This window comes from Silene latifolia, chromosome X (genome assembly GCF_048544455.1).
Source record: "Silene latifolia isolate original U9 population chromosome X, ASM4854445v1, whole genome shotgun sequence".
NCBI classification, from domain to species: Eukaryota; Viridiplantae; Streptophyta; class Magnoliopsida; order Caryophyllales; family Caryophyllaceae; genus Silene; species Silene latifolia.
Genome location: NC_133537.1, coordinates 192,684,807 through 192,710,867, shown reverse-complemented (window position 1 = coordinate 192,710,867; position 26,061 = coordinate 192,684,807). Strand labels below are relative to the sequence as shown.

Here is a 26,061-nt window from a genome sequence, read left to right as displayed (position 1 = left end):
AAAAGTTTGAGTCTTTTGGATCGTATTATGAAGATATCTTTGCTTGAGTTGGAAGTGTCTAAAATTTGTATATCATAAAGATAAGTGACATGGCTCACAGCCATGTCTCTTTTCAACAAAATACAACAATTGTCTTTGATGGCAAAATATAAATCTTTTCATGTCTCACATAGAAATGGAAATAATGTTTTAGACAAAATGGGTACATAATCACCATTATGTAGATGCAACTTAAAACTATTAGCTAAAACAAGTACAGAAGTCCCTCTCGAAGTGGCGGCTACCGTAGCTCCATTTCCTTGTCGGAGATTTATCTCACTCATATTTAGCTTTTCCACATTTCCAAGTCCCATTTGGAGTAATAAGTCCAACTTTGATATCTCCCAAATACTTTGACCAATTTCGCTTCCAATGGCCCATGACATTACAATAATGACATTCTTCATAAGATTGGGCACCCTTCTTGGTTTTGGTTGTGGTAGTCTCACTATCAACTTCCAATTCACAATCGGATTTGGGTTTCTTACCCTTATTTGCCTTTCCTTTATTAATACTATTACCCCTTGTAGTTGCAAGGACATTCTTGCTAGAACTCCCACTCAATTTGATATTTCTCCTTGCTTCATCAAACAAGGATGCCTTGGATTTATTGAGATTTTATTCACCAGGTTTTCTTACTAAAGAGGTAGGCATAAATATCGGAGTGGGTGGTGTGGAAGTGGTAAAGTAGCAAAGATTTCCATCCTGAACAATGCCAATGCGTAATTCTCTATCGTATCATTGTCATACTCGGAGCATTTTTCATCGAATGATTGGAGCCATGAATTAATGGTGATTGGTGTAAGAGTATTAGATGAATCCATTGCATATAAACAACTACAAAAACGAAAATGAAGGAAATAATTAACATCAATCGTTTTAATAATACTTGTAAACAAGTATTACATTTATATAGTGACCTCTACCCAACTATTATAAATGATTCCGAGATCCAAATTCCTATTAACTCGGGCACGGTGAGCCGATTCATCCCTTATTAATATAACTCGGTGGATTAACCTCTTAATCGATTTTACTTCTAGAACTCTCGGTCGATAAAAATTACTCTAATATTTATCTTTAGCCCGGAACACATGCGACTACGGTCACGAATACTTCCGTTGAGCTCAATTCAAATTTCGATGTAATAACATTTTATTACCCACTTACCCAACGTAACAAGTTTAGTACCCCGGTGAGCCGAGCCTACTTCCTTATGAAATTGGGACTCATGGTTTCTACTATTTGGTAAGGCTAATTCTCAATTATTATAAGCGAGAGGTCATGTCAATTTATTATCTATCACGTTTTAAGTGAACTAAAGCGGTGAACTATGATAATTATAATTGACACGATCGATGACTCGATATGATATGCATGTGTTGTTATGACAATTTGGCAATGCATGCAACATATTAAAAGAAATGCAAAGCAATAATAGTAAATTCCTAGTATGACCTTCCTAAAAATAGAAAATCCAATAATCTATTACATATTCGGAAACCAACTCCTTTGATCCCTTGAATCTTCAAGTGGCACACCTCCCAAGAACACCGTCTTTGTCGGAACGCCTCTCCGAATGGCACCGTCTTGAAGAAACTCCATAATTACAAATAATTATAAAAATACAAAACTATTCCTATTATATATTTGTAAAATGGAAAAACTAATAAACTAAAAGTGATACGAGATCACATTAAATTACAACCGAATCAATATTCCCTTTCATTACGGGTAATACCGATTAAAACTAAGGCCATACTAAGATAAAGTTACATAATTCAAAACTATATAAATAAAAGACATTCAACAATTGAAATATGCAGCATTATAATATGTATCTATCATGCCAAATTATGTGCCAAATCGCCCTATTTAACTTATATCGTATACATAACCCGATTTTATGGAAATGCGTAATCTTAACCTCTTAAAATCACAAATTAACACTTAAATCACATCTAAGCTCAAGTTAATTATCCTAACACTCTTAGGACTTAAAAATTAGTCATCACTCAACTTTTGACAATAATTCAACTTGATTTAATTTTTATGCTCATTTTTGACCTTAAAATCATAATATTTATGAAATAAATCCAAATTAAATTACAATAATTTCAAAATTTGAAATTTAAATTTTTGAACATTCTGGAATATTTCCATGACACTCATAATGTCAAAAATCATGGTTAAAATTTTCGAATTAATTTTGAGAAAATATAGTTGCAATTTATCGATTTTATCTCATAAAACATCTAAAGTATCCAAAAAATTAATCCAATCAATTTTTAAACATTAGATATGATAAGTGGGATATTTATGAAACCTTCAATAATTTTCTCATGCCATGCAATTCGTTTTAGCTTTTTATGCTAAAATAGTCACTATTTATGCCATTTTTACACTAAAAATTCATAAATCATGCTAAATGAGATCATTTCATCTCAAAATTTAAATACAATCGGTAAATCATTCATGTGACAACATATTAAAATCTCATGGCCTAATTCAAAATTTAACTATTTTTAACCATTTTACCTCTTTTAATCCATTTTTATCCGATAAAAATTATAAATCATGCAATATTAATCCAATTAATACGAGATTATACACACAATTTGTAAATATGCATGTGAGTTCATATAAAATTTTCAAGTTCAGAGACTTAGTTTAACTATTTTTAGCATTTTAATTCCCATTTTAGTCATAAAAATGTAATAAAATGACCAAAAATCATTAAAATGAGCAATAAATTTCCATAAATCATAAAAATGACCTAAACATATTTTAGGACCATAATATATAACATGCAAAAATTTTCGTGGCTTTATCTTCATAAAACTCAAATTTTTAGTTTTATATGTTAAGATTTTAACTCGGAAAAACAATAACCGATTATGCATGCAACATCATATGCTCTGATACCACTTGTTTGGTTCATATACCTATTATTAGACTTTTCTAATAGTGAACTAATTAACTTCTTATTATATGTTCTTAAGATCTATTGAGTGCATAACAAAATAAGAGATTTATAAGAAAAACAATGTCTCTTACATTGTGTATAGGTCCGAAATATAGGGCACAAATAAGGCCACCTTCCTTATTTGTTTTTGAACTTAATATATTGGATGATCCTCCAAAAATCCCAAAGTAGGGATCCTCCTTAGATTGCACCCAATACTTATCCCTTAAACTAGTATACTAATTAACTAGATTAATAAACTAGCATCCTTAAAATGATTCCAATATTATGTTTATTACTACACTAATAATCCAATGGTTGTTATAATATTAGATGAACAAATCAATATTTCTAAAACCTTGTTTTAGAGAGAAGTAGGAGAGAATAAGTATTTTGCATGTAGTATTGTGAATGAATGAGTGTGGAAAAATGAGAACAAAAGTTCTCATAAGAGGACCATGCAACCGGTGGAGGCAAGGAGAATAAGCCAAAAATAAAATCTCCTTTATGCTTTTACTCTTATCAACATATTAGGTGTGTAAGGCTAGTGTGTGTAGGAATGATTATATACTAGTTTATCTCATAAAATAATTAACCACACACACCACCATGACTCCCTCTATTTCGGTCCAACCTTAAAATGGACTACCATTTTATTTGGTCAATTTGTCATTTGTCACACAATATGTCACATATAGTATTTTACATGTCATTAACTAATTTAATGCATATTTATCACATAAATATCATTTTACAAATGAATTAAATTACATATAATAAATTGACTAGTGATACTTGATCACATAAATAAAATGGGTCATATAATTATAATTAACAACATTTTGTAATTATAATTAACCATTCATTCTTATCTCTATTGTTTCTCAAACAATAAACAATTTTAAAAATAAAGCATTTTTATTACTAAAATAAATCTTATTTAATCCCATTACAATAAGATATCAATATTCTCTCTCATAAGTGAATTGTTCAATTTTAAGGACTTGATCACCTTGTATCATCATACAATTAATCAATTTATCTATTAAGGGAGTTGTCCTTTAGGTGTGACCTTAAGGGATCAACTGACCACCACCGTCATACGACAGTAATGTCAAACTCTAATTAGCCAATCATTTTCGATTAATGACGATCAGTTGATTATATAATAAATCATCCCTTACGTATTCTTAATATGAGATTTAAACATGTGATTGTACTATTGTTGAGGACACATTTTCTAACAGTTGTAGGCATACCAGAGTTGGTAGTGGAGACGGATAATGAATCAGAAGATGAGGATATCAGTGAAAGTGAGAATGAGGAAGAGAAGGAGGATGCAGAACAGGGCAATGATACCCAAGAGGATGTTCCTGAAACTGGGACTGAGGAGATGCTGCAGTTAGAACAGGGAGATGTTGAAGAGGAGATAGAATACTGGAAGGAGGTTGTTGTATGTTTTATCTTAGGGGCCAATCCACCATGGGAGGTAGTTAAAGGCTTCATTAGACGAATATGGACAAGGTTTAACATTGACAAGATCTCATTCATGCCTAATGGGATTTTTCTGGTTAGGTTTAAGATGATGGAAATGAAGGAAAAGGTCCTTGCGTCTGGACACTATCTATTTGACAATAAACCTACGATTGTTAAATCATGGGAACAGGACCTAGAGATGAATAAAGAGGATGTAAAATGTGTGCCTGCGTGGATTAGATTGCACAAGCTGTCTCTGAAGTTTTGGGGAAAAGGATTACCAAAAATTGCAGGCGTTGTAGGCAAATATGTCAAGAGTGATACAACAACTGAAGAGAGAACTAGATTAGTGATTGCACGAGTAATGGTGGAGCTGGTAGTGGATCAGGACCTGCCAGTTAAAATTGTATTTAAGGATGAACATGGGATAGTGAATCATATAGAAATTGAATATGAATGGAAAATAATCAAGTGCAAGAAGTGTCAAGGGATGGGGCATGAACAGGAGCAATACAGGAGAGACAAAATGATAAAAGAGAAGGCTGTTGTTAAGAAAGTCTGGAGGCCAGTTGTGCAACCTGCTAAGACTAAGAATGTCAGTCCAGCAGAGCAAGTGATCACCAGTAAACCTGTGAGTTCTCCATCAAGGGTGCTACATACTCTAGTCAAGAGACTAGTCATATTGAGAAGGGGTGGCAGTTCACAGGAAGTAGCAAAGGATGGTTATAGTAGGGACACTTTTGGAGCACACTCGTATAAGGAGGTACTCAATTATCCTGGAAAGGAAGGTGTTGTTGAAAATGGTATTGCTAATCCCCCTAATTTATCTAATGGATAGTTTAGGATTTTGGAATGTGAGGGGCATGAATAGAGTAGGTAAACAAAAAGCTATTAATTTCTTCTTACAAAATAAAGGTGTTGGGTTGTTTGGTTTATTAGAAACTAAAATAAAGTGTAAAGCTTTTCATAAAGTTGTAAATAATTTCAATAATTGGTGCATTTCTACTAATAGTGGATATCATAATGGGGGAAGAATTTGGATTTTATGGCAGCCTAAGTCTTTTAGGGTTCAGTTCCTGGAACATAATGCTCAGTTTATTCACATGAAGGTAGAATCTTTGGTGAGTAGGACTCCATTATTTTTGACTATGGTGTACGCTTTCAATGGGGTTAATGATAGAGCTCCTCTTTGGGGGCATCTGAGGAGGCTAGCAGGAAATATTGCAGGACCATGGGCTATAGAAGGAGACTTTAACTGTGTTTTTTTCTGCAACTGAAAGGGTTGGGGGCAATGTACCTTCCTCTGAGAAGGAGCCTTTTAGGGATTGTGTGGCTTGATGCGTGTCTTTTATATGATGTTTTACATCCCATTTTACACGCATTTCAGAGCTCATTCATGTAGTTTATGCTACATTTCTCCCTATTTCCGTCTACTTCCGTATTTTTGTACATTATTGCAGAAATGTGAAGAATCCAGCGGAAATCGAGCTAAATCCGTCCCCGAGTATCCTGCATTGCATATGACGTGAAGCATTCACCCGAGGAACGAGCTTGGTGCGCAATTCAAGGCCTAAAAGACAAGTCCACGAGTTTATAGAAGTCAAGTAGCAGCTCAAGCAGTCGATCGACCACTGCCATCAGTCGATCGACCAACAATCGGGTTCCAGAAGCTACTGTTCATTGCTATTCAGTCGATCGACCAATCCTAGCAGTCGATCGACCAAATTGCTATTCCAGACGAGAATTAAAAGACCGTGAATCTTGAAGCCCAAAGTTATGTTAGGTTTAGGAAATAAGGTTACGTTAGTTGCTATATAACGTAACCTAGAAACATCAGTTGTTTATCGAGTTTTTATCTAAGTTTCACATTCAATTTTAGAATATCATAGTTAGGGTTTGGAATATTGGTTGCATCGGATTTTCATTCATACTTCTAATCATTCCGTTACTATTCTTCTGCAATTTTCGGTATTCCTTCCATTCTACTTTCAGTTCATCTTTATTGCGTTGTTAGTTATAGAATTGTTAGTTAGAACCCAAGCCAATTATCGTTTATGTTAATTGTTTGCTTTACTACTTTTAGCATGAATTAAGTAGTCTTTACCGTCAATATTCTTGTTATTTTAGCCATAGCCATGAGTAGCTAAATCAATTGTGCTAGGATGTAGGCGAATTATGGCGTAGGCGGCGTAGTATTAAATTGGACTGAATTCGCGTGTCAGTCGATCGACCGCCATACCTGGTCGATCGACTGACCACGTGAGGTTACCTTTCGTTTTAATTGATTTTAATGTTGTATTTAACGAATCGAATGCATGCGACCAGTTAGATGCTTAATTTATGACTGACCCATTAGATCGAAAGATAGGGACAGTTGTTAGACCACCAATTGAAATGACTAAACTGTGCTGAGATAGAAAGATAGGTATAGTTTAGACTGTTAGTCACTTTTCAGGACGAGAGTCAGTATTAGTGATATTATAGACTTATAGCGAGATCGAAAGATGCTATCTGTTAAGAGTGGACCGAGAGGACCTCTTGTTTTCCCGCCTCACCTGTGTTTGATTCAGACCGACTTAGTATGCTGCCGCCGAAGCTGTAATAAACCGACCATCCTAGTGCCCCTTCTTTATCTGTTTAATTCGTCTTTTCTATAGACCAATTCAACTCAACCCCCACAATCGTTACCTTAGACCCTAATTAGACAGCTAGAAATTACGTCTGCCTCCTTGTGGTTCGACCCTGTTACCACTAGCCTAGGTTAGTCTTAATAGGAAATTATAAATCTTATTTTTGGTACTCACAACGACGGGTATCAAATTTTGGCGCTGTTGCCGGGGAGGCAATAGTTGTAATTTTTAGTTGTTTTATTTTTAGTCTTTCTTAGTTTAAGGGACTTCTGTTCCTTAAACTTTTCTTATATTCTTTTTGTAGTTTCTTCTTATGCGCAGGTCACAGGGTGGTGAACTAGTACCATTCAATCCTGAGATCGAGAAATCTTTGCGCGAGTTGAGACGATCACAAAGGGTATTACCGACAGAGGAAGAGCTGAGTACTCTGTCAAGCTATCACGAGAACGAGCTGTTCGAGGAAGACCCACATTCTTCACCCGTTTCCACCTCTTCAGCCGAGACAGTTACTTCTCCAGAAATTCCAGTCATGGCTGAGGAATCGAGTATAGCTAGTCATTCTGAGCCGACAGCTGCAAATTTATATAAGGGTTCGAATTACCAGGAGATGCCAGGAATTTTGAACCAAAGCCTTCATACATTAATATGGTTGAGAGAAACCAGTTCGGGGGAGCTGCAAATGAAGATGCAGCTAAGCATATGGAGACGTTTATTGACTACTGCTGTTCCATACCCCCACCAGCCAGCGTAACCCAAGATCAGATCAAGGAGACCATGTTTATCTTCTCCCTTCGTGATGCTGGAAGGGAGTGGTATAGAGATCTGGACCGAGCCATTCATGGGATCACCGATTGGAATTCATTGGCTTTGGCATTCTACAAGAAATACTTTTCTGCCTCAAAGACCAATGTAATTAGAGCTCAAATCACGAGCTTTAAACAAGGCCCAGACGAGAACTTCCACGAAGCATGGGTCCGTTTTAAGAAGTTGGTGCGAACCATACCGCACCATGGGTTTGAAAAATGGAGCTTGTGCAATCAGTTCTATAATGGGCTGTATGACGATCGAGGGGCTATTTTGGATCTTTTGCGCCCGGTGGTCGATTTGCTGAGAATTTGGGAGAAACCAAGGGGTGGAAGATCATTGATGATCTAGCCACCCACAAGGCTGAGTATGGGAATTCCAGAGGGAATCAAAGGAGGAGTGTTGAATCTCCTTCTGTAGCTGCACTTGAAGCTCTCACTGCAAGATTTGACAAGTATGAACTAGGAGGAGCTTCAAAGGGGGGTATTTATCAAGTAAATGCTGTGTCAGACGGTCCTTTCGTCTATGAAAGGTGCGGAGCTGAGGGACACGTTTCGAAGAATTGTCCTAGTCCCTTTGAGTCTTGTGCTGCCTTTCAACATTATAGGCAGACAAACACCTACTATGAGCCTAATGTTCATCCCAACCTGAGGTGGAGTAGCCAGAATGTCCTAAATCCAACTCCACCTCCGCAGCAGCAACCCTATGTGCCCCCTCATCAAAAGCAACAACAATATCAAAAACCTCCTTATATGCCGCAGCAGCAACAACAATCCCATAGTTCTGATTTTGCTGAGTTTAAGAACTTGTTGATGAAGGAGTCCAACGCAAGAGAGGCCGGGATGAAGCTACTAGAGAGCCAAATTGCTCAATTGGCTAGTAAGAGTACCACTCGAGCTCCGGGACACTTACCGACTCAAACCGACCAAAAGGAGACCCTAAACGCCATCACATTGAGGAGTGGGTCCACCCTGGAGGGGCCTGCCATGGTCGAGGACGCTGTTGAAAAGAATGAGGCGGATCCGAGTCAAACGAAAGCTGTAACGAATAATTAAAAAAAAAAGGCGTCTACCAGGTATATCAGTCGATCGACTGATACACCCTTTGTCGATCGATCGATACACGGTTACAGCAGCTTCTGGAACTGTACACCTTGGTCGATCGACTGAGGATAGTGGTCGATCGACCAAGATCACTGCTGATAGCGAGATTGTTCATCCACCGATGCCCGATAACTTAAGGGACCATTTGTTTCGGGGCACGACAACTCCGAAAGTGTTAGGGCCAGACCCGAGTGCTGATGGGTCCGTCCCAATTCCGAAGTTCGATCCGATGACGGTTAATGGCTCATATTTGAGACGGTCTGAGGAAGATTCGAGCTTTAACAAGGAGAAAGCAGTGGACTTCCAGCCTAAGTCCACGGATGCCGGAATGCGCAACTTAGAGGAGAGGGCTAAGGTACTTCTTACAGCCCCATATCCGGAGAGACTAGTGCCAACAAAGGAACAAGTATCTTTCAGTAAGTTTGAAAAAGTTATTCGTAGCTTGAATGTACAAGTACCCTTCCCTGAGTTGGTCAATCAAGTGCCTGCCTACACTAAATTCATGAAACAACTCCTGTCTAAGAAAAAGTTGCTTGAAGATGTTCACACTGTCGCATTAACCAAAGAGTCATGCTATTACTTGTCTCACATTGCACCCCATAAGCTAGAGAACCCGGGTAGCTTTTCTGTTCCTTGCAATATAGGTACCTTCTCTATTGAGAAGGCATTATGTGACTTAGGAGCTAGTATAAGCGTCATGCCTTTGAGTCTAGCTAGGAAGCTCAAATTGACTAGGTTCGCAGATGACGATATGACGATTCGGATGGTTGACCGTCTGCGGTCTAGCCAATAGGAGTCTTAGAGGACATCCCTGTCCAAATAGGGAAGTTCTTCTTCCCCGTCAACTTTGTTGTACTTGACATGCCTGAGGATGCTCATATACCCATTATTTTGGGTAGGCCATTTCTGCACACTGCTGGTGCAGTCATAGATGTCGGTCTAGGAACCTTGACTTTCAAAGTGGGAAAGCATTCTATTGTCTTTGCCCAACCTGTTAAGAAAAAGGACCCCATATGGCCTGTGACTTGTAATACGGTCTCTGAAAAGAAATCATACTTTGTGCTTCCTGAATTGCCTGTCTCTATTACTACTTCTGTGTTAACCCCTCCGCCCCAGACTGGGAGCAAAAAGGAGGAAGAATCTGTTGTTTTAGATGTTGTAGGTGCTGGTTTAGGGAAGGAAGTGCTGCAAGTTGCTCCTACTGTAAAGAAGCCGATCATTCAAAGAGGAGGTCTTGGTTGCCTGAGCTATGGAATTGATGAGGTAGTTGATGACGAGCCGTCAAAGCCAGAGAGTCTGATTTGGATTCTGATAAGCCCGAAGAGATCCTTGACTGGGGAGATGATGATAGTGTTGTTCCGTTGAGCCATACAGACGTGGAAGCTAAGAAGGGTGCAGCTGCTCAAATAAGCACCATTGAGGCTACCTCTAGTAGCCAGAAGCCGACGAAGTGGGCCATACCATGGTCATTCTTGATCAACTATTAGTTGATCGAGCTCTTTATAAACTTCAGTTTATTTGCTTTTGTTAGACGCTTTTTATTGCTTTTGTGTGCGCGAAAACTTCGCATTTTATTTTGCTTGCTTAGGATTTTATACGTTTGAGACTTTATTTTGGGTTTTGCGCAATTTTAGGCGCGTATTATTGTGCACTTGCAGGTTTTTAGACCTCATTAGCTCAAGTTATTGAGCAAATACGAAGAAATAAGGAGTACAGGAGTATTTTCAGTCGATCGACTGCCTACATTGGTCGATCGACTGAGTTGCACTTTCCAAGAGCTACTGTTCCTGACACATTGGTCGATCGACTGCCGTCCTTAGTCGATCGACCAAGGACGCTGCTGTACCTATTCACGACCTCTCCCCTGCTGTGTTTGGTCGATATGCGGACTTAAGAGAGTTTTCTACTCCAATTTTCTTTCCGTCAAATTATTTATTTCTTCTAATTTTCTCAATTGTGCACATATTTACCGCTTCAAATTGTCTTCTCGATTTTATGCGTGGGTTTTATTTGTCTTTCAGGTACCTTATTAGTAGCATCATGCTCACTCTTTGAAACCTCCTAGCTCACGCTGGTTTGGGGAGGTTTCCCTTTTGCTGCGCTTAAAGTCTTGTAAGTTCCCGATTTTCACTTCATGTCTTATTTATTTCATTTTCCCGCAAATTCCCATTTCTCTTTTCTTCATTACATGATTTTGCACAATGGGGACATTGTGTGATTTGGTTTGGGGAAGGGTTTTGCGTCGCATATCATTTGCTTGCATTCACGTTTACATTCTGTTTTGCATTGTTCATTTCATTTTATATATATACGAAATTCAAAAAAAATTGAAAAATTTCAAAAATTTCCATAAAATGCACGTTTATTTTAGCATATAGATCGAGTCGGAACGGTAGTATTTCAAGGATGATATTGCATTCTGCACCTATTTTTGCCTAAGCCTTGCTAATTGACATGTTGTTAGTAGAATCGTATTTGCATATCTACGAGTTTTCGTTAAATTATTTGCTGAACTTGAGACTTGACTTAGAAAACTGGCAAACTACATCATATTTCTGAGGTTTAGAGCTTATAACTGGTGACATCTATGACCGGTTTATTTAGGAATGTGAGTAGTACTCCTTATGAGGCATGTCACATAAATGTGCATAAATATGAACTTGATCTTCTTAAATACCTGTATGCATTCGGTCTGTGGTTAGTTGACACATGTGGTAGAGGTTTCCTTTTCTCATTTTTGCCCATGAACTCCACACTGCCAAAAATATCCTTTTTGTCCTATTTACTACATCCTACATTTAGCCTGCCCTTGTCAAGCTAGTAGTCTGTGTTCTTGGGGTTGTTACTCATTTTTGGTGGCATATGCTCATGTTTGAGATAATATTGGGAAGATGAAAGGGAGGAAAGAAAGAAGTTGAGAAAAAAAAGATGAAAAAATTGATTCGAAAAAGACTGAAAAAAAAAGAGTTCTGTACTGTTTAAGCAGTCGATCAACTGCCCCTTTTGGTCGATCGACTGATGTTCGAGAAAAAGAGAAAGAAATCAAATTCGCATAATTCAAGCCTTTATCTTTTGGCTATTTTTGCTCCCATGTATTATTCATATTTTATGGGGAGTTAGTTGATTGTTTTTATCTCTGGAGATTGTGAGATTTGTGCTTGCTATAGCACCGTTCCATTTGTTTTTGAGCAAGAAGTTGGATGTTGCCATATGGTTCCGTTTCGGTACTAGCTTGATCACCTGTACCTCCACTTTTCCATAAATGTTTTGCCTCTTCTTACCCATACCTCACGTATCCACATATATATACCTCGGCATGTGTCATGGTCTCTTGTTGGTTGGAATGCGTATGTACGGTTGTAGAGATTGCTTTCATATTAGACTGCAGGCATGTTCTTATAGGTCGTAGTTAGGTGAGCGTCATTACATTTTCTTCTTTCTATCTTACATATACTCACCTGTGCTTATGAGTGATTTGAGCGACCCGTGAGAGTCCAAATTTGATAAGTCTCTACAGTTGACGGTTCAGTAGTTTTAACGGCTCCATAACTCGTTTGCATGATTCATTTGCTAATTGATTGTTGGTTAGTGCATTAAATTGGTTTAGGCTTTACATGTTGCATTTCGCTCTGAGATTGAACTCGTTCCATTAGGTCATTAGATCGAGTCTAGTTCTTGCTTGGGGACAAGCAAGGGTTCGGTTTGGGGAAGTTTGATGCGTGTCTTTTATATGATGTTTTACATCCCATTTTACACGCATTTCAGAGCTCATTCATGTAGTTTATGCTACATTTCTCCCTATTTCCGTCTACTTAGTATTTTTGTACATTATTGCGAAATGTGAAGAATCCAAATAAATCGAGCTAAATCCGTCCCCGAGTATCCTGCATTGCATATGACGTGAAGCTTTCACCCGAGGAACGAGCTTGGTGCGCAATTCAAGGCCAAAAAGACAAGTCCACGAGTTTATAGAAGTCAAGTAGCAGCTCAAGCAGTCGATCGACCACTGCCATCAGTCGATCGACCAACAATCGGGTTCCAGAAGCTACTGTTCATTTCTATTCAGTCGATCGACCAGTCCTAGCAGTCGATCGACCAAATTGGTATTCCAGACGAGAATTAAAAGACCGTGAATCTTGAAGCCCAAAGTTATGTTAGGTTTAGGAAATAAGGTTACGTTAGTTGCTATATAACGTAACCTAGAAACATCAGTTGTTTATCGAGTTTTTATCTAAGTTTTACATTCAAGTTTAGAATATCATAGTTAGGGTTTGGAATATTGGTTGCATCGGATTTTCATTCATACTTCTAATCATTCCATTACTATTCTTCTGCAATTTTCGGTATTCCTTCCATTCTACTTTCAGTTCATCTTTATTGCGTTGTTAGTTATAGAATTGTTAGTTAGAACCCAAGCCAATTATCGTTTATGTTAATTGTTTGCTTTACTACTTTTAGCATGAATTCAGTAGTCTTTACCGTCAATATTCTTGTTATTTTAGCCATAGCCATGAGTAGCTAAATCAATTGTGCTAGGATGTAGGCGAATTATGGCGTAGGCGTAGTATTAAATTGGGTGAATTCGCGTGTCGATCGATCGACCGCCATACCTGGTCGATCGACCACCACGTGGAGGTTACCTTTCGTTTTAATTGATTTTAATGTTGTATTTAACGAATCGAATGCATGCGACCAGTTAGATGCTTAATTTATGACTGACCCATTAGATCGAAAGATAGGGACAGTTGTTAGACCACCAATTGAAATGACTAAACGGTGCTGAGATCGAAAGATAGGTATAGTTTAGACCGTTAGTCACTTTTCGGACGAGTCGTATTAGTGATATTAGGGACTTATAGTGAGATCGAAAGATGCTATCTCATTAAGAGTGGACCTAGAGGACCTCTTGTTTTCCCGCCTCACCGTGTTTGATTCGATCGACTTAGTATCTTTGCGCCGCCGAAGCTGTAATAAACCGACCATCCTAGTGCCCCTTCTTTATCTGTTTAATCCGTCTTTTTAGTTTACTGTCTTAATTTATTCTTAGCTATAGACCAATTCAACTCAACCCCCACAATCGTTACCTTAGACTATAATTAGACAGCTAGAAATTACGTCTGCCTCCTTGTGGTTCGACCCTGTTACCACTAGCCTAGGTTAGTCTTAATAGGAAATTATAAATCTTATTTTTGGTACTCACAACGACGGGTATCAAATTTTGGCGCCGTTGCCGGGGAGGCAATAGTTCTAATTTTTAGTTGTTTTATTTTTAGTCTTTCTTAGTTTAAGGGACTTCTGTTCCTTAAACTTTTCTTATATTCTTTTTGTAGTTTCTTCTTATGCGCAGGTCATAGGGTGGTGAACTAGTACCATTCAATCCTGAGATCGAGAAATCTTTGCGCGAGTTGAGACGATCACAAAGGGTATTACCGACGAGAGGAAGAGCCGAGTACTCATCAAGCTATCACGAGAACGAGCCGTTCGAGGAAGACCCACATTCTTCACCCGTTTCCACCTCTTGGTAAAGACGATTACTTCTCCAGAAATTCCAGTCATGGCTGAGGAAGCGAGTATAGCTAGTCATTCTGAGCCGACAGCTGCAAATTTATATAAGGGGTTCGAATTACCAGGAGATGCCAGGAAGTTCGAACCAAAGCCTTCATACATTAATATGGTTGAGAGAAACCGATTCGGGAGCTGCAAATGAAGATGCGGCTAAGCATATGGAGACGTTTATCGACTCATCGCTGTTCCATACCCCCACCAGCCCGGCGTGACCCAAGATCGGATCAAGGAGACCATGTTTATCTTCTCCCTTCGTGATGCTTTGCAGGAGTGGTATAGAGATCTGGACCGAGCCGTTCATGGGATCACCGATTGGAATTCATTGGCTTTGGCATTCTACAAGAAATACTTTTCTGCCTCAAAGACCAATGCAATTAGAGCTCAAATCACGAGCTTTAAACAAGGGCCAGACGAGAACTTCCACGAAGCATGGGTCCGTTTTAAGAAGTTGGTGCGAACCATACCGCACCATGGGTTCGAAAAATGGAGCTTGTGCAATCAGTTCTATAATGGGCTGTATGACGATCGTAGGGGCTATTTTGGATCTGCGGCCGGTGGTCGATTTGCTGAGAATTTGGGAGAAACCAAGGGGTGGAAGATCATTGATGATCTAGCCACCCACAAGGCTGAGAATGAGAATTCCAGAGGGAATCAAAGGAGGAGTGTTGAATCTCCTTCTGTAGCTGCACTTGAAGCTCTCACTGAAAGATTTGACAAGTATGAACTAGGAGGAGCTTCAAAGGGGGGTATTTACCAAGTAAATGCTGTGTCAGACGGTCCTTTCGTCTGTGAAAGGTGCGGAGCTGAGGGACACGTTTCGAAGAATTGTCCTAGTCCCTTTGAGTCTTGTGCTGCCTTTCAACATTATAGGCAGACAAACACCTACTATGAGCCTAATGTTCATCCCAACCTGAGGTAGAGTAGCCAGAATGTCCTAAATCCAACTCCACCTCCGCAGCAGCAACCTTATGTGCCCCCTCATCAAAAGCAACAACAATATCAAAAACCTCCTTATATGCCGCAGCAGCAACAACATTCCCATAGTTCTGATTTTGCTGAGTTTAAGAACTTGTTGATGAAGGAGTCCCAAGCAAGAGAGGCCGGGATGAAGCTACTAGAGAGCCAAATTGCTCAATTGGCTAGTAAGAGTACCACTCGAGCTCCGGGACACTTACCGACTCAAACCGACCAAAAGGAGACACTAAACGCCATCACATTGAGGAGTGGGTCCACCCTGGAGGGGCCTGCCATGGTCGAGGACGCTGTTGAAAAGAATGAGGCGGATCCGAGTCAAACGAAAGCTGTAACGAATAATTCAAAAAAAGGCGTCTACCAGGTATATCGATCGATCGATCGATACACCCGGGCCGATCGTCGATACGCGGGTTCTGAGCAGCTCGAATCGTACACCTTGGTCGATCGACGAGGATAGTGGTCGATCGACCAAGATCATCTTGATAGCGAGATTGTTCGTCCTTCGATGCCCGATAACTTAAGGGACCATTTGTTTCGGGGCACGACAACTCCGAAAGTGTTAGGGCCGGACTGAGTGCTGATGGGTCCGTCCCAATTCGGTTCGATCCGATGACGGTTAATGGCTCACATTTAAGACGGTCTGAGGAGGATTCGAGCTTTAACAAGGAGAAAGCAGTGGACTTCCATCCTAAGTCCACGGATGCCGGAATGCGCAACTTAGAGGAGAGGGCTAAGGTACTTCTTACAGCCCCATATCCGGAGAGACTAGTGCCAACAAAGGAACAGGTATCTTTCAGTAAGTTTGAAAAAGTTATTCGTAACTTGAATGTACAAGTACCCTTCCTTGAGTTGGTCAATCAAGTGCCTGCCTACACTAAATTCATGAAACAACTCCTGTCTAAGAAAAAGTCGCTTGAACATGTTCACACTGTCGCATTAACCAAAGAGTCATGCTCTTACTTGTCTCACACTGCACCCCATAAGCTAGAGGACCCGGGTAGATTTTCTATTCCTTGCAATATAGGTACCTTCTCTATTGAGAAGGCATTATGTGACTTAGGAGCTAGTATAAGCGTCATGCCTTTGAGTCTAGCTAGGAAGCTCAAATTGACTAGGTTCGCAGTGATGAGATATGACGATTCGGATGGTGACCGATCTGCAAGGTCCACCAATAGGAGTTTTAGAGGACATCCCTGTCCAAATAGGGAAGTTCTTCTTCCCCGTCGACTTTGTTGTACTTGACATGCCTGAGGATGCTCATATACCCATTATTTTGGGTTGGCCATTTCGCACACTTCTTTGGTGCGATCATAGATGTCGGTCTAGGAACCTTGACTTTCAAAGTGGGAAAGCATTCTATTGTCTTTGCCCAACTCTGCTAAGAAAAAGGACCCCATGTGGCTGTGACTTGTAATACGGTCTCGAAAAGAAATCGTACTTTGTGCTTCCTAAATTGCCTCTCTCTATTACTACTACTGTGTTAACCAAATATCCCGCCCGGGAGAAAAAGGAGGAAGAATCTGTTGTTTTAGATGTTGCAGGAGCTGGTTTGGGAAGGAAGTCTTTGCAAGTTGCTCCAATCAGAAAAAGCCGATCATTCAAAGAGGAGGTCTTGGTTGCCTGAGCTATGGAATTGATGAGGTAGTTGATGACGAGCCGGTCAAAGCCAGAGAGTCTGATTTAGATTCTGATAAGCCCGAAGAGATCCTTGACTGGGGAGATGATGATAGTGTTGATCCGTTGAGCCATACGGACGTGGAAGCTAAGAAGGGTGCAAAAAGCTCAAATAAGCACCATTGAGGCTACCTCTAGTAGCCGTGAAGCCGACTAAGTGGGCCATACCATGGTCATTCTTGATCATCTATTAGTTGATCGAGCTCTTTATAAACTTCATTTTATTTGCTTTTGTTAGACGCTTTTTATTGCTTTTGTGTGCGCGAAAACTTCGCATTTTATTTTGCTTGCTTAGGATTTTATACGTTTGAGACTTTATTTTGGGTTTTGCGCAATTTTAGGCGCGTATTATTGTGCACTTGCAGGTTTTTAGACCTCATTAGCTCAAGTTATTGAGCAAATACGAAGAAATAAGGAGTACAAAGATTTTACGTCGATCGATTGCCTACATTGGTCGATCGATCGAGTTGCACTTTCCAGAGCTACTGTTCTCGACACATTGGTCGATCGACTGCCGTCCTTAGTCGATCGACCAAGGACGCTGCTGTACCTATTCACGACCTCTCCCCTGCTGTGTTTGGTCGATATGCGGACATAAGGGAGTTTTCTACTCCAATTTTCTTTCCGTCAAATTATTTATTTCTTCTAATTTTCTCAATTGTGCACATATTTACCGCTTCAAATTGTCTTCTCGATTTTATGCGTGGGTTTTATTTGTCTTTCAGGTACCTTATTAGTAGCACTGCTGGCTACTGAAACATCCTAGCTCACGCTGGTTTGGGGAGGTTTCCCTTTTGCTGCGCTTAAAGTCTTGTAAGTTCCCGATTTTCACTTCATGTCTTATTTATTTCATTTTCCCGCAAATTCCCATTTCTCTTTTCTTCATTACATGATTTTGCACAATGGGGACATTGTGTGATTTGGTTTGGGGAAGGGTTTTGCGTCGCATATCATTTGCTTGCATTCACGTTTACATTCTGTTTTGCATTGTTCATTTCATTTTATATATATACGAAATTCAAAAAAATTGAAAAATTTCAAAAATTTCCATAAAATGCACGTTTATTTTAGCATATAGGTCGAGTCGGAACGGCAGTATTTCAAGGATGATATTGCATTCTGCACCTGTTTTTGCCTAAGCCTTGCTAATTGACATGTTATTAGTAGAATCGTATTTGCACATCTACGAGTTTTCGTTAAATTATTTGCTGAACTTGAGACTTGACTTAGAAAACTGGCAAACTACATCATATTTCTGAGGTTTAGAGCTTATAACTGGTGACATCTATGACCGGTTTATTTAGGAATGTGAGTAGTACTCCTTATGAGGCATGTCACATAAATGTGCAAAAATATGAACTTGATCTTCTTAAATACCTGTATGCATTCGGTCTGTGGTTAGTTGACACATGTGGTAGAGGTTTCCTTTTGTGGAGTTTTGGACATTGCTGCAACTGGTGCTCTATACACTTGGAACAACAAACAAAAGGGTGAGGAGAGGATTTATAGTAGGTTGGATAGAGTGCTGGTAAACAAAGACTGGTGTGATCATCTACCTGACTTATATGCTCACTTTCTTCCTGAGGGGATGTATGACCATACTCCTTGCATAGTGAGCAGCACTAAACAGATGCAGGGCAAGCGTTGCTTCAAGTACTTTAACATGTGGGGTGGATCTAAAGATTTTATTCCCATTATGAAAAGTAACTGGCAGGTTAATGTGGTTGGGACTTCTATGTTCATACTAGTGAAAAAGTTGAACCTGCTGAAGCCTGCCCTTAGACAGTTGAATAGGGAGAAATTCAGTGATATTGAGAATGCTGCTGATGTCAAGCAGAAACAGATGGAAGAAATACAAGTTCAGTTAGGAGGGGACCCCTCTGATATGCAGTTGAGAGCTGATGAGTTTGATGCAGCTGCATAGTTGAAAGACCTTACTGGAGCAAGGGACAGTTTTCTTTCTTAGAAAGCCAAGCATAAGTGGATACAGGACGGGGACTCAAATAGTGCTTTTTTTTTTCATGGCTTACTTAAGCAGAGAAAACATGGGAACAAGGTCTTCAGGGTGGAAGACACACATGGCAGAGTTTGTGATAAACCGGACCAAATTCAAAGTGCCTTTCCAGAATACTATAAAGAACTACTTGGTACCAATCACATCATTGGCAAGGTTCACAGGAGTATAATTGCTCAGGCACCTAGCTGCAGTCCTGAGGCCTGTCAGTGGGAAGGAGGTAAGAGATGCTTTCTTCAGTATACCAGATATCAAATCCCCTGGACCTGATGGTTATACCAGTAAGTTCTTCAAGGATGCGTGGGGGGAGATAGGGGGAGATGTGATTGGGGCACTCCAGGACTTTTTTTTGCAGAGGAGACTGCTAACCCAAATTAATGCCACAACCCTCACTCTTATACCTAAATGTGATAGACCTCAGAATGTCACCCAGTTTCGGCCTATTGCTTGCTGCAATGTTGTGTACAAGGTTATATCCAAGCTCATATGTGCTAGACTTACTGCAGTGTTGCCCAACATTGTAGATCAGAATCAAGGTGCCTTCATTCAGAACAGGAGTATTCAGTAGAATATCTTGATCTGTCAGGACCTCATAAGACTTCATGAAAGACCCAATGCCTCAGCTAGATGCCTGCTCAAGATTGATTTAGAGAAAGCAAATGATACTTTGGAATGGCAATTTGTTGAGCAGCTTTTAAGAATGCTTAAGTTCCCACCTGAGTTCCAAAGTCTGGTAATGCAGTGTATTACTACTGCCTCTTTCTCTTTATCTCTTAATGGGAGAAATGTTTGGCTATTTTACTGGCAGGAGAGGGCTCAGACAAGGTGATCCATTGTCACCTCTTCTCTTTACACTTTGAATGGAGTATTTAACAAGAACCTTGAAGTATGCTGCTGCTAAATATGAGTTCAATTACCACCCTATGTGTAAACAGCAAAGGTTAGCTTGCCTTATGTTTGCTGATGATGTGCTTTTGTTCAGTAAAGGAGACACTAAGTCCATGATGCTTCTCTTACAATCTTTCTCTACCTTCGCTAAAGCATCTGGCTTGAGAATTAGTGCAGCTAAGTCTAATGCATACTTTAGAGGGGTGCCAGATCAGATTAAGCATGACATATTGAGGGTGTCAGGTTTTACTAAAGGAGTTCTCCCTTTTAAGTATTGGGAATGCCCATACAAACTACAAGACTTAAAAAAGTAGATTGTGTATGTCTCATTGAGAAAATATGTGGGATGATTCATAATTATGGAGCAAGGAAATTTTCATATGCTGGGAGACTTGTCTTGGTCAAATCCGTCCTTAATACCTTGTATTCCTACTGGGCATCTATGTTCATCATAAATAAAGGTATCACTAAGAGTATAGAAGCCATCTGCATGAACTTTCTATGGGAAAATGGTGCAGAATACAAGAGGGTTCCCCTAGTGACTTCGGACAAGATATGCAAACCAAAGGAAGAGGGAGGTCTAGGGATCAAGGATCAGGGGACGTGGAACAAGGCAATGGTTGGTCGTGTGGTAAATTAGATTGTTGAGAAAAGGGATTCTATTTGGGTACAATGGGTACAGTGGAATCATCTCAAAGGTAGGGATTGGATGAAGTATAGTCCCTCTGCAAATTCCAGCTGGGTTTGGAGAAGGATATGTAAAGTCAAGCAGGAAATTGCCCATGGGTTTGTGGATGGGGTTTGGGTGGTACAGCCATCTGGATATACACCTGCTGGATGTTATGAGTGGCTCAGAGATGCTAGGCCACCAGTATACTGGAGCAAGGTGATATGGAATAACTGGGCAGTTCCAAAACACCAGTTTATGGGATGGTTAGTGGCTCATGAGGCCCTCAATACAGTTGATAAGCTTGCTAACTATGAGATGGCAGTAGATGATAGATGCCTACTGTGTGGTCAGTCAGAGGAATGCATATCACATTTATTTTTTGCCTGCCAGTATAGTAGGAGGGTGATATTAGCTATGCAGCAGAGTACTGGTTGCCAGCTTCCTCTGGTGACTGACCTGGTTTGGTGGTCAAGCAGGGGAGGTACTACTATCTAGAGAGGAGCTCAGATAGCATTATTCCTGGGAGCACTCTATTCTATCTGGTATTAAAGGAACAGGTGCAAAATTGATAATGTTCTGATGCATCCGGGTAAGCTAGCAATGGAGATTGTTGATGGTGTGAAAAGCAGAATTAGAGGTCGAGAGAAGTTGAATATGAATGTCAATGACCTAGCCTGGCTAAGTCAGAAAAATCTTATGTAATTAAAGGACTGCCTATCTTGTAATTCTTTATCGTTATGATATATATATATATATATATATATATATATATATATATATATATATATATATATATATATATATATATATATATATTACTCACATTTCACAAAAAAAAAGCTCACTTCCTTTACCCAAACTCAGTACTTAAAGAGTTCAGTGTAGTAAGCAGTGGCGGATTTTAAAGAGATTAAATGTTAAGATTAGATTTTATGTATAGGTTAGTTATTCACAATTAGAGGACATAATAGCATATATAATCTTTAAAAGAAAAGTCATGGTTCCATTAATGGACTTACAATATATAGTTAAGTTTAATACTTCCTCCACACACTCATTTTCACCCCATTTCATTAAAATAATCCTCTCATATATTAGAGAAATGAGGTGAAAATGAATGTGTTGAGAGAGTAATATGGTTATGTTTTATGCATGGGTGAAAATTTTAATGGTTCACTATACGATTACGAAGACAGAAATTTGAGCATAATGCAAAATTTCATTTCTACGTTGTACTTGCATGTTCCATTAACGAGTGAGATACACGCAATGAATTATCATTTGTCAATCTCATATATATGACCAAGATAAGAATTATTGGTATGTTAGTGAAAACTTTGATAATATGAATTTGAGAATAATTGATTTATGTATTGAATAAATGAATTCCAAGATGATACAACGATATGCCTTATATACATAGGCAAGGATTTAACCTAGCTAAACTTCTTTCCTAACGAGTTAACCTAAAGAGAAGTATTTAAATTTTCGAAATTTTTTCCGTTAAAGACCTATACTATAATGTTTTACAGTTAACACTACAAGAATTCCTGTTTCGGGTGACTTCAATTGGTTACTGAAAACAGTTGCCAAAACAAAATTGGCGACTGAAATTGGTCGCCCAAACCCAGTCACAGGCATTAGTCGCCAAATAAAATTCGGGCGACTTATGTCTGTCGCTTAAATTGGCGACGAACGAAACAGTCGCCAAATGGATTTTGGCTTAGTTGCTCCATGGAATTAAAAAATGAAGGAGGAAAGATCATCTCAAGTTTACTTAATATTTCTGATATTTGCTCTTCAAGACGTATCATGTCATAAACGCATATTATTGAGGAGGAACATAAATCTCAAAAAAATTGACTAATCTCAACAATTGCATTTCACACAGTAGTCGTGAGGAGATGTTTCAAAGCAACGGGTAATAATAATCACTCCATGAAGACATGACAATCATGGCTTTTCAAGCCTTGCAACTTTAGCTTCTTCATATCAACACATCGTTTAAAATCCGATGCATATCTATCAGGAAACTTCAACTTTCGTAACCACTCACACAATACCTTCATTTAAGCTTTGTCAAGAGTAAAAATGGATTTTGACTTAGACCCGTCTTTGCGAATGTGCAATTTGGGACGATCACAAGATTTCTTTAGATCTTTTCTTGCACCAATAGTATCACTTGACTTTCCTTCTACATCCATAATCGTGTGAATCAGCAGCTCAAAGAAGTTATTTTCCATGTACATTACATCCAAATTGTGCCTAATTAACATTATTTTACAATACGGAAGGTCCCAAAAAATGCTTCTTTTAAACCAACCGTTTTTTTTCAACTCTTTAAACTCTTCTTCTGTACCATCAATAGTAGTTGGCAAATCACATATCAACTCCCATAACTCATCCTCTAGAAGTCGATCCGGAGCATTGTCATGCACCTCTTTACCTTTTTTGAAAGCTTTCTTGTTCCTCCTATGTCCAAGTCTATTTGATAAGAAGTGTCTATGACAATCAAACCAACTTATTTTCTTGAAATTAGGGAGATAAAATGCTTTACTCTTTTCCATGCAACAAGGACATGCCTTTTGTCCAGCAGTAGACCAACCAGATAGCATTCCATAAGCTGGGAAATCATTTATTGTCCATAAAAGTGAAGCTCTTAGATGAAAATTTTGCTTTTTAGACACATCATATGTTTGCACACCACCTTCCCACAAATGTTTCAACTCTTCCACCAACGGTTGTAAATAAACATCTAAATGACTTTTTGGGTTCTTTAGACCGGGAAAAATAAGTGACAAGAAGATAAATTGCTTTTTTAAGCACAACTAAGGTGGTAAGTTGTATGGAGTCACCATTACGGGTCAACATGAATAAGGTTTACAAAACTGATCGAATGGAGAAAACCCATCTGTACACAAGCCAACTCGCACATTGCGAGGTTCATCGACATAATCAGGATACATCATATCAAAACGCTTCCGTTCCTCCCCATTACTCGGATGACACATATTTCCCGAAGTACTAGGATTTTCTTTGTGCCATCTCATTTGTTCGGCAATATTTTTTATTGCATACATTCTTCGAAGTCTTGGAGCGAGAGGAAAGTAAATTAATGGGTTTAGTGATATTGGTTTCCTACTCTTTTCACCTCTCTTGTTACCGTTCTTGCCTTTTTTCCCTTCAAAACAATATCTCCCTCACTTGTCTCATATCTATCTCTTTGACATTTCTTGCACTTGTCAAGCAAAGCATCATCTTTCCAAAAGAGCATACATCCTTCGGGACATGCATCAATCTTTTGATGCGGAAGCTGAAGATCTTTATCTACTTTTTTAGTATTGTAGAAACTTCGGGTCATGATGTTATTATCGGGGATAACATCCTCAAGTAAATAAGAAATACCATGAACGACATTAAATGGCATACTAAACTCACATTTCAAGGTTTCTATCCTAGAGGCGGCTTGTAACAATGACATTTTGCTCCCTTCATATAATGGTTGTTCAGAAGCTTTTAACATGTCAAAAAAGGTCTTTACTTGTGGATTTGGCGGTTCTTCTTCATTCATTGCTAGATGGTCGTCATTATTGAAAATATTAAACTCCAAGAAATTAACAACCATATCTCTATATGGGTTCTCATTTTGTTGGATTTGAGATTGTTCGGGAGAATATGCTTCTCCATGCGAAATCCAATTGTAGTAGTTTGAACAAAACCCAATTGTATAAAGATGTTCTTCTACCTCAATGTTATGTAGACATTTCAAGTTTTTGCTTTTAGTACAAGGACATCTAAATTTATTTTCTACCAAATCATATTCATCTTGTCGTTTAGAAAATTCAATAAATTCACGAACACTCTTTATAAATCCAGCGGTAGCACGTCTCTTCTTATCTAATCTTTCTTCGTACATCCATCCACATTCCAGTCTCTTCATTTTAATCTAAATAATATATAAACCATAGTTTTAACAATAATCCATACAACCATCTTTAACAATAATCCATACAACATTATGCTAATTATAGTTCATTACTAACTTCAACAATACTAATTAGCTAAGATTATACTAATTTACTACCTTTAAAAATACTCCACATCATACTAATGATAATAATTTACTACCTTCAACAATAAAAACTTTATAATAACTTTCTACATTCAAGATTAGTAACATTATATACTAATTTCTACCTTCACATTACTAACATTTAACTAATTAACTAATCAAAATTTTCAATAATAACAAAACTAATACTAATCAAAATCAACAACACTAACGACACTAATACTAATCAAAATCAACAATACTAACAACACTAATATTAACACAATCATAACTATCAAAACCCCCAATTTATATAACCCTTAATCCCAATTTCACCAAAACCTAGTTAAATAACATCTAAAACCTAATAATCAACATAAATGTTTATATAAACATATCAAATCATTTTAATACTAATTACAATAACAAATTAAAATAAAATTAAACTAAGAAATTTAAATTGAAAACAAAGAAATTATACCTTCAAATATAAGGATCAAACGAAGTAGGAGAGAAAGAAAAAAAGCTGACGTGTTCCTCTCGTTGTAGTGGTAGTGGTCGGAGTTGTAGTGGGTTGGAGCGGTGGTTGGTTGGAGTGGTGGTGGGTTGGTGTTCCTCTCACCATTTCCTCTTTGTTTTTTTGTTTTTGTTTTTTTTTTTGTGTTTAAGTAAATAAATTAGAAAAGTAAGAGAGATGGGAGAAAGTTCAGTGTTTTCAAACCTGGTAAAAGAAAGGGCGACTGATTTGGCAACAGAAGAGAAGTAGTCGCCATTTTGGCGACTGAAAACAGTCGCCATTTCTAATTTCAGTTGCTCGCTTCAATAATTGTAAGGGGGTTGATAGTCGCCAAATTAGTGACTGACTTCAATCACCCGATTTTTTTATAGTCGCCAATTTGGCTACTATTTCCAGTTGTCGCCTTGTTTAGTCGCCCGAAACAGGAATTCTTGTAGTGTAAGGCACTCATTAACATAAGTTATTCATTGCCTATTATTACTTGCGTGGGATTTGGCTATCATCTTTTGTCTAGTCATCATATTTTTATATAATTTCTTTATCTCCTTGTAAACAAACAATTAACACTAGATTTAAGTGACTTTACAAGAATTATTATTCGGTGACGGAAAGGCTACACGGTTGTCATCCGATGCAATTTTGGTTATTACCCTTCCACGAAATAGGTGATCCTTCCAGGGCAACAAAATA

The 26,061-nt window shown here is 38.5% G+C and overlaps 1 protein-coding gene across 1 annotated transcript; it reads left to right on the top strand.

The window, feature by feature from the left end:
- Nucleotides 1–19,276: 19,276 nt before the first annotated feature.
- Nucleotides 19,277–22,487, top strand: LOC141619010 (uncharacterized). The gene is made up of 7 exons (XM_074436053.1): nucleotides 19,277–19,317; nucleotides 19,426–19,714; nucleotides 19,832–20,070; nucleotides 20,228–20,376; nucleotides 20,652–20,764; nucleotides 20,816–21,284; nucleotides 22,336–22,487. The coding sequence occupies exons 1-7, from the start codon at nucleotides 19,277–19,279 to the stop codon at nucleotides 22,485–22,487; spliced, it is 1,452 nt and encodes a 483-aa protein (XP_074292154.1).
- Nucleotides 22,488–26,061: the final 3,574 nt, after the last annotated feature.